A 12,983-nucleotide genomic window follows, 5' to 3' on the forward strand; every position below is an offset into this window, starting at 1 on the left:
AAAGTCCCCAAACTTCAGAGCCAGCCTACCACACCCACAGTCCATGGGCAATGCACTATAATTGAACTGGTCAGATATTTGCCTACGCTTTTCCACCTCTCCTACACCTCCTGTTTGTGGTCCTGAGGATGAAGTGAACATCCCACACTGTTAGTGACACCAACCTGGGCATATCACCACCTTGCTCTCCACAAGAAGCTCCCTAACAGACCTGGCCTACTCGCATAACTCCACAGCACTCTCAGGCATCCTAACTCTCACCAGCTCAGCCTTGAGATTTGGTTCCGGAGTTCTTTTGGTTACCTCAACCTACCGGAAGAATGCATGTCTATCCTCAAGGAGGCCCGAAGGCCCACTACCAGAGCCTGCAATGCAGCCAAATGTAAACGGTTTGTACACTACTATATTTCTAATCCTATTAATCCTCTCACAGCATCTGTACAGGGCATGGTCTGTTACCTCCTTTACCTGCAAAGGTCAGGCCTTGCCACACTTCTATTCCATTAGGTCTGACTGCTGTAGCCGCCTACTTACAGAATAGACAACGTACTTCATTGTTCAGAATACCAGCTTTCATGGAAGGCCTCAAACTGATTATCCCACCCCGACACCACCTGCTCTCATGTGGCATCTTAATATAGTTCTCACAAGACAACAAGAAAGCCGCCTGGTTCACCGAAGACCTCCGGACCTCCAAACACACCTGTCGGAAGCTGGAGAAGAAATGGCTCCGCGACCGTTCACCAGACAGTCACACAGCCCACAAGAACGCCACCCGCTGACACCACCAACTCATCAGGATTGTGAAGATGGCCGCCTTCAAGGACCACCTAGACAACAACACACACAACACCAAAGAGCTTTTCAGCATCGTGAAAGAACTCTCCAACCCCAGCTCCAACACCAACGACATCCCACCATCACAAGATCTGTGCGACTCCCTGGCCACCTTCTTTCACCGCAAGATCACTGACATCCACGACAGCTTCAACCCCGACACCCACCACTGAGACCATCACCCCTGCGACCTCCACCCGCACAAATCGCCTGACCACCTGGTCCAACGTCAGCGACGAAGACACCATCAAAACCATGAACTCCATCCACTCCTGATCTCCATCTGACCCCTGCCCTCACCACGTTTTCAACAAAACCAGCACAACCATCGCGCCCCACCTCCGGAAAACAATCAACATCTCCTTCGAGACAGCAACCTTCGCGGAAAGCTGGAAGCACGTCGAGATCAACGCCTCACTAAAGAAACCCAAGGCGGACCCCAAGGCCCATCTCCCTGCTCCCGTTCCCGGCAAAAGTAACAGAGAAGATTTTCAACAAACAGCTAACCCGCTACCTCGAAGACAACATCCTGGACGCTTCCCAATCAGGCTTCCACAGTAACCACAGCACCGAGACCACCCTCATCGCCGCCACCGACGACATCAGGATCCTGATGGACAAAGGAGAAACAGCCGCCCTCATCATCCTGGACCTATCAGCAGTCTTCGACATGGTCTGCCACCGCACCCTATCAGCACGCCTCCAGGACGCCGGAATCCAAGAGAAGGCCCTGGCCTGGACCACATCCTTCCTCTCCAGCAGAACCCAGAGCGTCCGCCTTCCACCCTTCCGCTCAAAAACCACCGAGACCATCTACGGCCGGGGTCTCCAAACCGGTCCTGGAGGGCCGGATCCATGCCAGATTTTTGGGATATCCCCTTTGAAATACATGTAGTTATTTTAAAAATCGGGCATGGATCCAGCCCTCCAGGACCGGTTTGGAGACCCCTGATCTACGGCGTCCCACAGGGATCCTCCCTCAGCCCGACGCTGTTCAATATCTACATGGCACCGCTCGCCCACGTCGCACGACAACATAACCTCATCTCCTACGTTGACGACACCCAGCTGATCATATCCCTCACCGAAGACCCCCAAACCGCCAAAGCCAACCTCCACAGAGGAATGAAGGCCGTCGCCGACTGGATGAAGGACAGCAGACTGAAGCTGAACTCAGACAAGGCAGAGGTCCTCCTCCTCGGACACACCCCATCAGCCTGGGACGACTCCTGGTGGCCCACATCGCTAGGCACAGCCCCGGAACCCACCAACCAAGCACGCAACCTGGGGTTCATCCTCGACTCCACCCTCTCCATAACCAAGCAAGTCAACCGCGTCTCCGCTTCCTGCTTTAACACCCTCCGAATGCTCCGTAAGATCTTCAAATAGATCCCTCCCGACACGAGAAAGACCGTCATCCATGCCCTCATCACCAGCAGACTCGACTATGGGAACGCCCTCTACTCAGGAACTACAACCAAGCTCCTGAAACGACTACAGCGAATCCAGAACGCCTCGGCACAACTAATCCTTAACGTCCCCCGACGCAGCCACATCACACCCCACCTGAGAGGCCTACACTGGCTCCCTGTCAACAAGAGGATCACCTTCAAAGTCCTCATCCACGCACACAAAGCACTACACAACACCGGACCCACATACCTCAAGGACCGACTCTGCTTCCACCCCCCACCGCAGCCTCCGCTCCGCTAACCTTGCCCTCGCCACAGTTCCTCGTATCTGGAAAACCGCCGCCGGCGGCAGATCCTTTTCCTACCTCGCCGCCAAGACCTGGAACGCTCTCCCTACGAGCCTACGACAGACCCAGGACCTGCCGACCTTCAGAAGACTTCTCAAGACCTGGCTCTTCGATCAGTAGCAGCCTCCCCCCCTTCAGCACCTTGAGACCCTCAGGGGTGTGTAGCGCGCTTTACAAATACATTGATTGACAAGACTTCTGGGCCCTTCTTTTGAACCACTACACACTTGTCCACTGCAGTTCCTTTCCTGGAAGGTGGCCTTTCTTGTAGCTATCCTTTCCCTTAGGTGAGTCAGTGAGATACACGCTCTTAATTTGGAAGAGCCTTACTTCAAAGTTGATCATGAGAGGCTGGTTCCCAGAAGCAATCCAAAATTCATCCCTTAGGTAGTCTTTAGTTTTCACCTTATTCAGACAGTCAAGCTCCCAGTCTTCATTCCGGAGCCAGAGACTGTAGCGGAATGCACTCTGCACACTTTAGATTTCAAGAGAGCACTAATGTACTATATTGACTGGACACAACCATTCTATAAGTCACAACAGCTTTTTTTGTACCATTCCAAGGCAACACATGGGCATGCCATTTCCAAGACAGGTGTTGCACATTGGCTGGTCAATTGCATACAGACTTGCTATACTAATGCTAAAAGAACCCTGCTCGTCCCTAGAAAACCTCATTCCACTCGAAAGAAAGGGGCATCTCTGGCTTTCATAGGTAACATAAACCATTAGCTGACATCTGTAAAGCAGCTATTTGGTCCTCCCCTCATACCTTTACCAGATACTAATTTGTGTTATGTCCTGGCCAAACAGCAAGCTAAGGATGCCCAGGATGTCCTACGTACTCTTTCACAGTTTCCTGCAACATCCTAAGGCTAGGCCACCACTTTTGGAGGACTGCTTTACAGTCTATGCACAGCGTGTACATCTATATATAGACATGCCACATACTGCAAATGTCACTTACCCTGTAAGCATCTGTTCGTGGCATGTAGTGCTATAGATTCACCTGCCGCCGCCCTCTTTCCCTATCGCCTGTAGATTTTTTAGATATTCTTTCCTTTCATATCTTTAATACTTTGCTATGCTAGTTCATCTTTACTGTGTCCCTTTGTTCCATCTCCAATCTTACCCCTTGTGCAGGAAAAAACTATCTAAGGATGGAGCTGATGCCCATGTGTATTACCACTAAAAGTTGGAGCCACTAGGTCCTGTGACTCAAAAAGACTTCCTAAGAAGGAAAACAAGTTGTACAAGTCTGAACCCACCACTAGATGGTGCAAGTATGTACAGCATGTGAATCTACAGCACTCCATGCCACAAATAGATGATTACAGGGTAGGTGGCATTTTTCATATTATGTATTACATTTGCTATCCAATCATCTTTTTAATCTCTCTAAACGAATTAAACAAGATGATTTACACTTAATAAACACTTTAAGGCGTATTTATACAGGTAGTTTGTACAGGAACATCCTTCTTCACTATTTGACTGCGGAACTCTAACAAAGATAATCAGAAAGTGTTGCATTGAATAATTGAATGAATCTTAGCTTCTGCCAAATATTCTGGGCCCCACTCTGCCTATTGAGGAACTTTCCTGGAAGAATTTGGCATTTTACTTTTCAGTGATTAGCTATTTGTTTCATCACTAATATGATTTTGGTGCAGTGCTTAATTTGAGCTGGTAGTTTTTGGTGCTCAGCACGGTGCTTGTCATGAGCACCAATAATTTACGGGCGATTAAGTGATTTGCCCAAAATCAAAAGATGTTGAGCCGACACCAGACTCGCACCCGGTTCCCCAGCTTCTAAGTCTGCAGCTCTGGGCGTAATGCCACATCATATCCCCACTTTCATGGTTAGTAGTTTGTTCTGTTTTCGGCTGCGCTAACAGTATAAATGGGCTGCTGCTAGCGGGCTCCTGACGAGGGACCCGGCACTTATTTTTTACAAATTAACCACTTCTCTAGTGTTTATGTAAACTACTCAAAGATTTGCATGTGTGCTGTCTGTTAAATTGATTACTTGTCAATACATGCTTCTTTCAACTGTTTCACTTTCCCCTTACTGTGTATGTTGCTCTTTCACACATGCGCCTTGGGCTGGGCCTTACAAATACACTTACCAAGTCAATACAGTACTTCATGTTTCTTCTGAATTCAGCCCTGCTACTGTATGGTCTAGTGGAATATTCAAACCCTTTCTTTGTATGTTAGAGATCTTATGTGTTCTTCACCTCCACTCTGTGCTTGGTGCTGTGACATATGGGACTTGATGAGTTCCCATTTCCACTGGTCCTTTCAACATATATGTGATTCCTTTTCAGGTATGCATGGGAGCTGACGAGGAACGTCTCGACAGGAGTGAGTTCCATAGCTGGCAGGACTTCATGTCCTTCTTGGACAACTGGTCCAAGGAGCGGAATGTGGTTTTTGTCATTCGCTGTTCCACTGCCTTCAGTGAACATGAAATCAACCAGTACCCTCTTGGGCCTGAGATTGCCAGGTCCCTAAAATACAAAGGTGTGCGTTTGGGCTGCATGAGCGGTGCCAGGTAAACTTTTTTTATATTGTTGGAGTTGTCCATTTCCCTTTTGATGCACTTTATACATCCCTCACGAGGCACTGAGATAGAGTGGAACTGGTTGGGGCTAACCCTTACAGAGTAGTCAGTTTGATATTAATCATGGAAAGTAAGCCATAGGGATATACTGTACATTGTGTAATCAATTATGGTAACTCCATCCTGGTTGCTGGTCCGGAAAAGACACATTAATGTATTCCTTTTAACCAGGCTTCTCTAGCTAGTAGCTCATGGTATGATAGCTCTCCAACTACCTGTGAGTAGCTCTCCTGTGTGTAGCCCAGCACACCAAATTAGAAACATTTGCTTGGTTGAATTAATATGTGTATGCCCGTGTGTACATGAGATGAAAATATGTGTATTTTGAGAACCCATAATATCAAAAATATATTTAAAGATGTTTGAATCATGAATCATGCAGCACTGGGAGACTAATAACTAACATTATTCCCTTTGTTCTAGGGGGCATTGCAGCTGTGGCTGTTATGTATTACCTTTGTAGATGTATTGATCCAGTGGTCATACCAACCTGCAGACGAAATTCGCTAAATACCCATTCAGGCCTTTAAACCACACTCACTCGTTATCAGGTTGATGAAACCCCGCTGGGGATCAATTTTAGGGCTAATTCTATATGTCCGTTTTTCCTCTCAGTCTTGAACTTATTTAATACTAAGCCCTATCTTTACAAATGGATCCATTTTAGTTAATTATATTTGGCAATTATGACCAATAAAAGTTTACCTGTTTTATTAATTTAAAATAACTACAGACTCAGATAAGTTTTAAAGGTTTATCTGAATTTTTTACCATATAAATCAAAAACAAATTACAGTGTTAACTCCATCATTCTGAAGAGGTAAGATTCAACTTATGTAGATTAACTATCATTTCTTTGACAAGTACCTCAGGAAAAGAGGACAGAGAGAAAAGGCACATTGACACAATACACAGATTCATAGTTACCTGGGATGGTGTAAAATCAGACCCCTTTGGCCAAGAGTTGTGGGCCCCTTGGGAAAGGCAGGTGACACGTTCAGGACAGGATTAGGACAGGACAGGTAGCCTCTTCTGGATTTGACGCCTGTGTCTCACCCCTCTCTGATTCTAATTTCCTCCTCGATTCTTTCACGCTCTATTTTATAATTCTATTACCTCCTCCATTCTTCCGTGATCTTCTTTCTAATTTTATTTTGCTTGAAAATTCTAAGTCTGCTTCTTTGAGTATCTCATTCTGCAATCGGACAGCATCTCTATCTCTCAGCGTTCTGGCAGCGATTGAGCTCTCTAATCTGATTAGCTATCCAAATTATACTTTCTTAATGGCATGTACCACCACTAAATGTTTCAACCTTATGAAACTCCTAGGTCTGATTGGACAGACCGAGGGGATGATCATTACACCATGCCAAGTTTAATACTTTTTCTTAAGACCTCTGTCTTATGTTCCCGCCCATTAATTTGTTTTTTTCAAGCTTTATTTCCCTCCCATGTTCATAATGCATTATCAACAATGTATTCAGTTTTGTACAGTTGTCCATTGAGTCTTCCGGATGTTCAGCTGGTTCCCAGGATATATGAAAAGGGTGTCCTTGATCGGGTTCCAAGACCTGAGATAATAACTCCGGAGTTGTCTCTAACGCACGTGCGGATGGGTGTCACATGAGCGTCAGCCCTTAGCTCTCTTTAATGCTCAAATACGAACTAATAGAGAAGTCAAAAAGACAAGATTTTTGATTCAAATAAAATGATTTGACTGTATACCACATACCTCTACTCTATGCCAATTTAATTAAAAAAACTGTTTATGCATTAGCACTTAGTATATAACGTGGTTTAGTTTCAGGCAAAGCAGATGCTTAGCATGTGAGTTCTTAAGCGACCATTTTGATTGTCATTGCGCAGAAGCAAAGCTTTCCCTCCAAGCATTAAGACGTCATGCAGTTGACGCATGCGCAGTTCATTTTCCCGTGTTAGCACTCGGGCTAATTGTTAGTAAAACACATAGGCAAGCTTCCCCCCTTACTAGTAAATGTAAAATGTTGTGTAAAATTAGTACTACAAACAATGTTAGTAATTTATTACAATGTTATATGAGAGGATTATAGTCGAGCAAGTTGCTTACGTGCAAATCCTTGCTCCATCAGTATTCAAACACAATAAGCCTTTTTAGGTCTCAGGCCTAGCTGACACTGCGTAAGCAGTGTGGGCGTAGCCCAGAGTCCTTTTCCAGGCGTTTTGAAAATGGGCATAGGAATTCCAGGCAGATCGTGCCTGTTGTTTCCTAGGTCCATTATCAGTGGCCACGGCGTGCGTGTTTTTAAAACAGAACACGCAATAGGCCATGGGCGGTCGCGTTGCTCCACCCATGGCCTATTGGTGTCTGTTACGCGCACCATAGGCCATATATCTTCAATTATCGTGGCCGTCACGGCCGCGGTAATAGAAGATATATGCTGGCAGTGGCGCTCAAGCGTGCACCACTCGCCAGCTTTTTTTTTTTTTGCGATCGCTTTCAGTGCTGCTTTTTTTTTATCGCGGCTTCGGGGGAACCTCCTCCTATCCGCGTGAAACCCCTCCTTCTGGAGCTGGCGCTTCCGATCGAAGGCGGGCATGTCCTGAACCGGCAAGCGGCAGACACACCCACCTTTTAAATCTGGAGCAGTGATTATGTCAGTGAGTAGCGTAATGGTTTCGTGCACTGCATTAAAACCTCGTTGTTTGAGTATTGCATTAACTCTAACGATTAAAAACCAAGACTTGTCAGAAGGGAATTCTTAAAATGCGCAGAGTTTACACATCGCATGCCAGCCACAGTGCAACTGGGTAAACATTGATATTAACCTTTATTCATGAAAGACAGTAATCTCGGGCTAATGCTTCACTTAACTCTGTGCTCTCAACATGATTTGCTTGATCTGATAAATTATGCAGTCTTCTGTTTCGACCTTGTAACCCTGTGGAGTTTCCTTGAACTGACGTCATAGAATCTGCCACATTACAATTAGAATGGCTGCCGCCCTCCCTTCCGTGTACTTCAGCGCTCTCTGTGCGGTTGGTAAACAGAGGACATGAACCTTTATTGATTAAATTATGGCTTGCTCAGGCAGAGGCACAGAGCTATTGTGTTCATACGACTCTATTACTGCCTCAGGACTGGCAAAATGGTCACCTTTTTTCTGCTGTCAATCTACATCTAAGGTTTGAACGAAAATAAAACACATTTAAAAAAATGTTTTCATGTCGTGTTGTACTGCAGCATATTTGTAAAACGCTTGCTTACGGGCGTTTACCCACACGGGAGAGCAAGCTGCACCATATAGAGTATGTAATTGAAAGGATGTTGTTTTTGGGCTTATGTGAGAAGTGCTTTTGTGTCACGTGTCATGGCCAGAGGTGTGGATAACGTGTTATGGGACGCAGCGAATGGCCATGTGATGGATGACTGTGTGTGTAACATGAACGGGACGTGCACATTATAATTGTAACAAAGACTAAAATGTGTAGGCAGCTACAGCCTGAATTGAGGCTAAACCGGATACTCGCTGTGTGTATATGAAAAAGGGGGGAGGGCAGAATCCGACAAAGATAAGTAATCCATATTGTATTGTATTTGCATTTATAGCGCCTACTACCCCTGACGGGGCGTCTAAGCGCTTTTTCGGCAAGTATGACGTACTTAGGAACCCAGTAATGATTAGTGGTGAATTAGTATAGTGAAAATATCAAAGTAATTTGAGTGGTGGATATGTTAGTCAGTTATTTGGATTGGGAAGGATAGTGGAGGGACAGAGAAGGGAAAAAGGTTTGACTTTATATAGCGCTTGCTACCCCTGTTGGGTGTTGATGTGCTTTTTCGGTGAGTAGCACACCACTTTGGAACCAATAAAGGATTAGTGGTGAATTAGTATGGTATGTAAAAGAGTTTCAGGCAGAGATCGCTTAAAATAATTAAACATGGCAAAATGGCAGAATAGGTGATGTGAGCAGCAGCCAGGAACGTTTCTCCCTACTGCTGAACAAATACGCACCATGAATGAGGAAGGACATGAAGAGTAATTCATGCTGAAAACCTGAGCAAAAACTTGCACAATCTTTATAAGGCTCAGATTCCACCTACTCTTGTTGGAGCAAAAGAAGCCCACATTTTGAACAGTAGCTCAAGCCCCACACCCCTCTCAAGCGCCCAAAAGCAAACAAGCACCAGACGAACAGTAGTGTAGAAAGAATGCCATGGGCCTTGATGCAAGCAAGGAAAATGCCTCCCTTCACTGCTATTAGCATAGTAAAGTACAGCAATGATCAGGATGCAATAGGCCCCTAAGGATCCTGTGCCCTGGTGTACCTGCACCTGCTACACCAATGGTAGCTACCCCCCTGCGAGTGAGCCCTAGTCTGGTGCTGGTTCAGACACTAGCTAGACTGGCACCTTACACATGCGAGGAGGATGAGAGTCAAGAGGTCCTTGTTTGAGTGCATCAGCCTGCCTCATGCTACCTTTCTGTCCTCACCCCCTCCCTGGAAGTCCAATGCTTTCCTTAGATTCCAGAGACCTCCTCTCTTTCTGCTTTATTTAAGGGGGGTTCTCCTACTTACCTTCTAGAATTTTCTCTTAGGAAACTTAGGCTTTCTTTTTTTCCATAAATTATTTTGATTGGTTTTCATTGTTACAACAAAATTAACTTTTTTATTTTACTTGCGATTTCCCATTTTCAAAGGAAGTCTTCTTACCCCTCTTCCCCCGACCTCTTTATTGTGGGTAAGGTATTTTAATAAGGATGCATACTATTTCACTTTGCTCTATACACGTTTCTTCAGGGTCCCATTTCTTCCACAGGTTTTCTGAGCAACCTCTTCTCTCACATATCACCTTTCTACTTTAGTTATTAGCAGTGAATGACATTTAAGGGTAAAAAGAGGCCATGTGGGGAAAGGAAACTTACCCTAGCTCCATTGTTTCGGCGAGGTCTACAGCATAGCACAGATCTGATAGTTATCATTCTGTTAATTTTTCTCCCAGCTCTTTACTGACCCTTTATTCTTGAAACAAACATCTCTTATAGGCTTCCAGATGTTACATTTCCTTCAGATTTCCACTGCTTGGTCCCTTCCCATTTTGCAATAAGTGAACCCCTTAATGAGCATTGAGTGCTTCATCACTGATCAGTAGAAGGAAACCACCTCTTTGATAGGCTGCCAGTGGTTACTAGGCAGGGATGTACAGGAGATGCTCCTGTTGTGAATGAAACCTTTTGATATTCCTCCCCTAATGATGATTTTAAAAGCTACCCTCCAAATCCACATCACACAACAATAGTGCTTAATTCTTCCTAGCCTGCTGCACAGACATTATACATCATAGTTGATCCTTGAAATTTCGTCCTCAACATAATGCCTGTGTCTATAAATTAGTAGTAGTCTGTTCTGATGAATCACACCTTACAATGAATAGATTATTTCTAGAAAGAAGTTCATCCAATATTGGGTAATGGGGTGCTATGTTTTGATCGTGGCTACACGGCCAAAATGCTGCGCTTTGAGGTTGGTGAAATGATAGCTACATAGGCCTTCACATCAAATACGGATCTTGAGGCACCAGCGATGGAGCAGATGTAGCACACAGCCCAGCCGGATACTGACACACCTTTCCACCACATTCAGAAGACCATTGGGGAAACAGTGATATATTTGGAGTTTCGCTCCCCAAGAGATAAACTGCGATGTGCAACTGTTCTACTTTGGCAAGCTTTCTATGTAAGTTATGCTATAATCACACTGGTAACAACTATATACAGGATTGTTTTTGCCACTTAATTGGTGTTATTTACAGTTGCATTTAATAATATAATTTTTATCAACCAAAGAAGAAGAGAAAAAGATTTGATAAAGGTGTGCAAAGATTTAAACTTGGTGTTTCACTTTACCTGCAGCAGTTCTCAGTAGGAACATAACCCACTCAGCTATTTTACTAGGAATGGCACTTGTGACCATCCGGTTTTTCCTGGATCTCTGCAACAAACAGAAACACCTACTTGGCTCCCTTTTAGCAAATTAATAACGGTTCTACTTTTGCAAGCTCTCTATGTAAGTTATGCTATAATCACACTGATAATAACTATATACAGGATTGTTTTTGTCACTTAATTGGTGTTATTTACAGTTGCATTTAATAATATCATTTTCATCAACCAAAGAAGAAGAGAAAAAGATTTGATAAAGCTGTGCAAAGATTCAAACATAGTGTTTCACTTTACCTGCAGCAGTTCTCAGTAGGCATATAGCCCACTCAGCTATTTTATTAGGAATGGCACTTGTGACCATCCGGTTTTTCCTGGATCTCTGCAACAAACAACACCTACTTGTCTTCCTTTTAGCAAATTAATATTTGGCATGCAGTTTACCTCTAAGATGTCTGTAGCAGATTAATTCACCATCTGTGCTATTTTATGATGATTCAGACCTGTGATCTGTAAACTATAGACATGTTGATCCTGCATAAATGTCCATGTGAATTATTTTGCCAGTGTTCTGCCCTGACACTTGTTGGATACTTATCATTTTTGGAAACTGTCACCTTTACGCCTTAGTCACAGCTCACATCACGTTTCCTAACATGCAGCACACCGGCATGTTACACAAAATGCAGAGAAAGCAACGAACCCCACTTCAGTTTGAAGAGAACTAGGCTGGATCCAGTGAAAGTGAACTGTAGCCACACACCTCAAGGGCCAAGCCTTCCTCCTTTGTCTCTTCATTACCCTTACATATACACTGCAGTCTTTGGCTGCTACTCAAAGCAGGGTTGGCTCTTGTTACCTTTGGTATCTCATGTTATTGTTTGCATTGGCTACTCTATTTCAGTTGCTCCTTGTTCCATGTATCTCCCAGTGAGTGGCGGTCCCTGACGATTACATCTGTTAGAAAATTATCCCCAGGCGTGGGACTGAATCCGGGAATTTTTCTTGAGCTGTGCCCCTGCAAGCCAGTAGGGTGGCAATGTTTGCCTCCAAGTGGCGTCGTCCGTGCTGAAAGTGGCATCTGCGGTGCCTATATAGGCAGCACCCCAGCATGCTGAAGTCCGTTCTTTTCTTTGCACGCCAGTCAGCCCACATTGGGAAAAGGCTACCCATTAGCCAATTTTTTTACTAACTTTATTTGATGTTTTTTCGAAGTGTTTTGAGTTTGTAGGGCTCAAGCTCTGCGTACACTGTGCATGCAGTGTGGCGCAGCAAGAGTCCTATTCCCGGCGTTTTGAAAATGGACCTTGAAATTCCACATAGCTCGTGTGTGTGGATTTCCAAGGTCCATTTTCATTGGCCTTTGCGTGCGTGCTGTTTTTTAACAGAACACGCAATATGCCATAGGCGGTCACGTAGCTCCGTCTATGGCCTATTGCTGTCTGTTACTCGCACCAGAGGCCATATGTTTAGAATTATCGCAGCTTGACAGCTGCGATAATTCAAAACATATGCTTGCAGTGGCGTGCGAGCTCACCACTCGCAGGGTTTTTTTTTTGTAGTTTGCTGTGAGGTGCGGTGAGTTAGCAGAGGCCCCCTCCCTTGGTGCCACCCCCTCACCTCCCCTCCCCCCCACACTTCCACAAGACAACTCGCTCTCTTTACGTTTTCGGGGGTTGGATTATTTTTCAAAAGAAGTATCACTCGCAATTTCCCAGTCTGCTTGGCAGAGCCCTCTGTTTGCTAGTAACAAGGCTTTCTGCCTCTCCAGGCTCTGATGCTTACGAGCTCTGTCTTTCTGCCTCTCTGGGCTCTGAAGTCTGGAGAGCAGTATTTTTACCTC

At 45.0% G+C, this 12,983-nt stretch overlaps 1 protein-coding gene across 2 annotated transcripts in view; it reads left to right on the forward strand.

Moving 5' to 3' along the window:
- Positions 1-12,983, forward strand: part of LOC147701861 (uncharacterized) — a 750,024-nt gene that overhangs the window by 457,690 nt on the left and 279,351 nt on the right. For both annotated transcript variants that reach the window (XM_086930494.1, XM_086930495.1), the window contains exon 16: positions 4,927-5,153. In XM_086930494.1, the coding sequence (XP_086786620.1) occupies positions 4,927-5,153 (227 nt within the window). The remainder of the gene's footprint in view (positions 1-4,926; positions 5,154-12,983) is intronic.

This window comes from Lissotriton vulgaris, chromosome 7, assembly GCF_964263255.1.
Source record: "Lissotriton vulgaris chromosome 7, aLisVul1.2, whole genome shotgun sequence".
Taxonomy (NCBI): Eukaryota; Metazoa; Chordata; class Amphibia; order Caudata; family Salamandridae; genus Lissotriton; species Lissotriton vulgaris.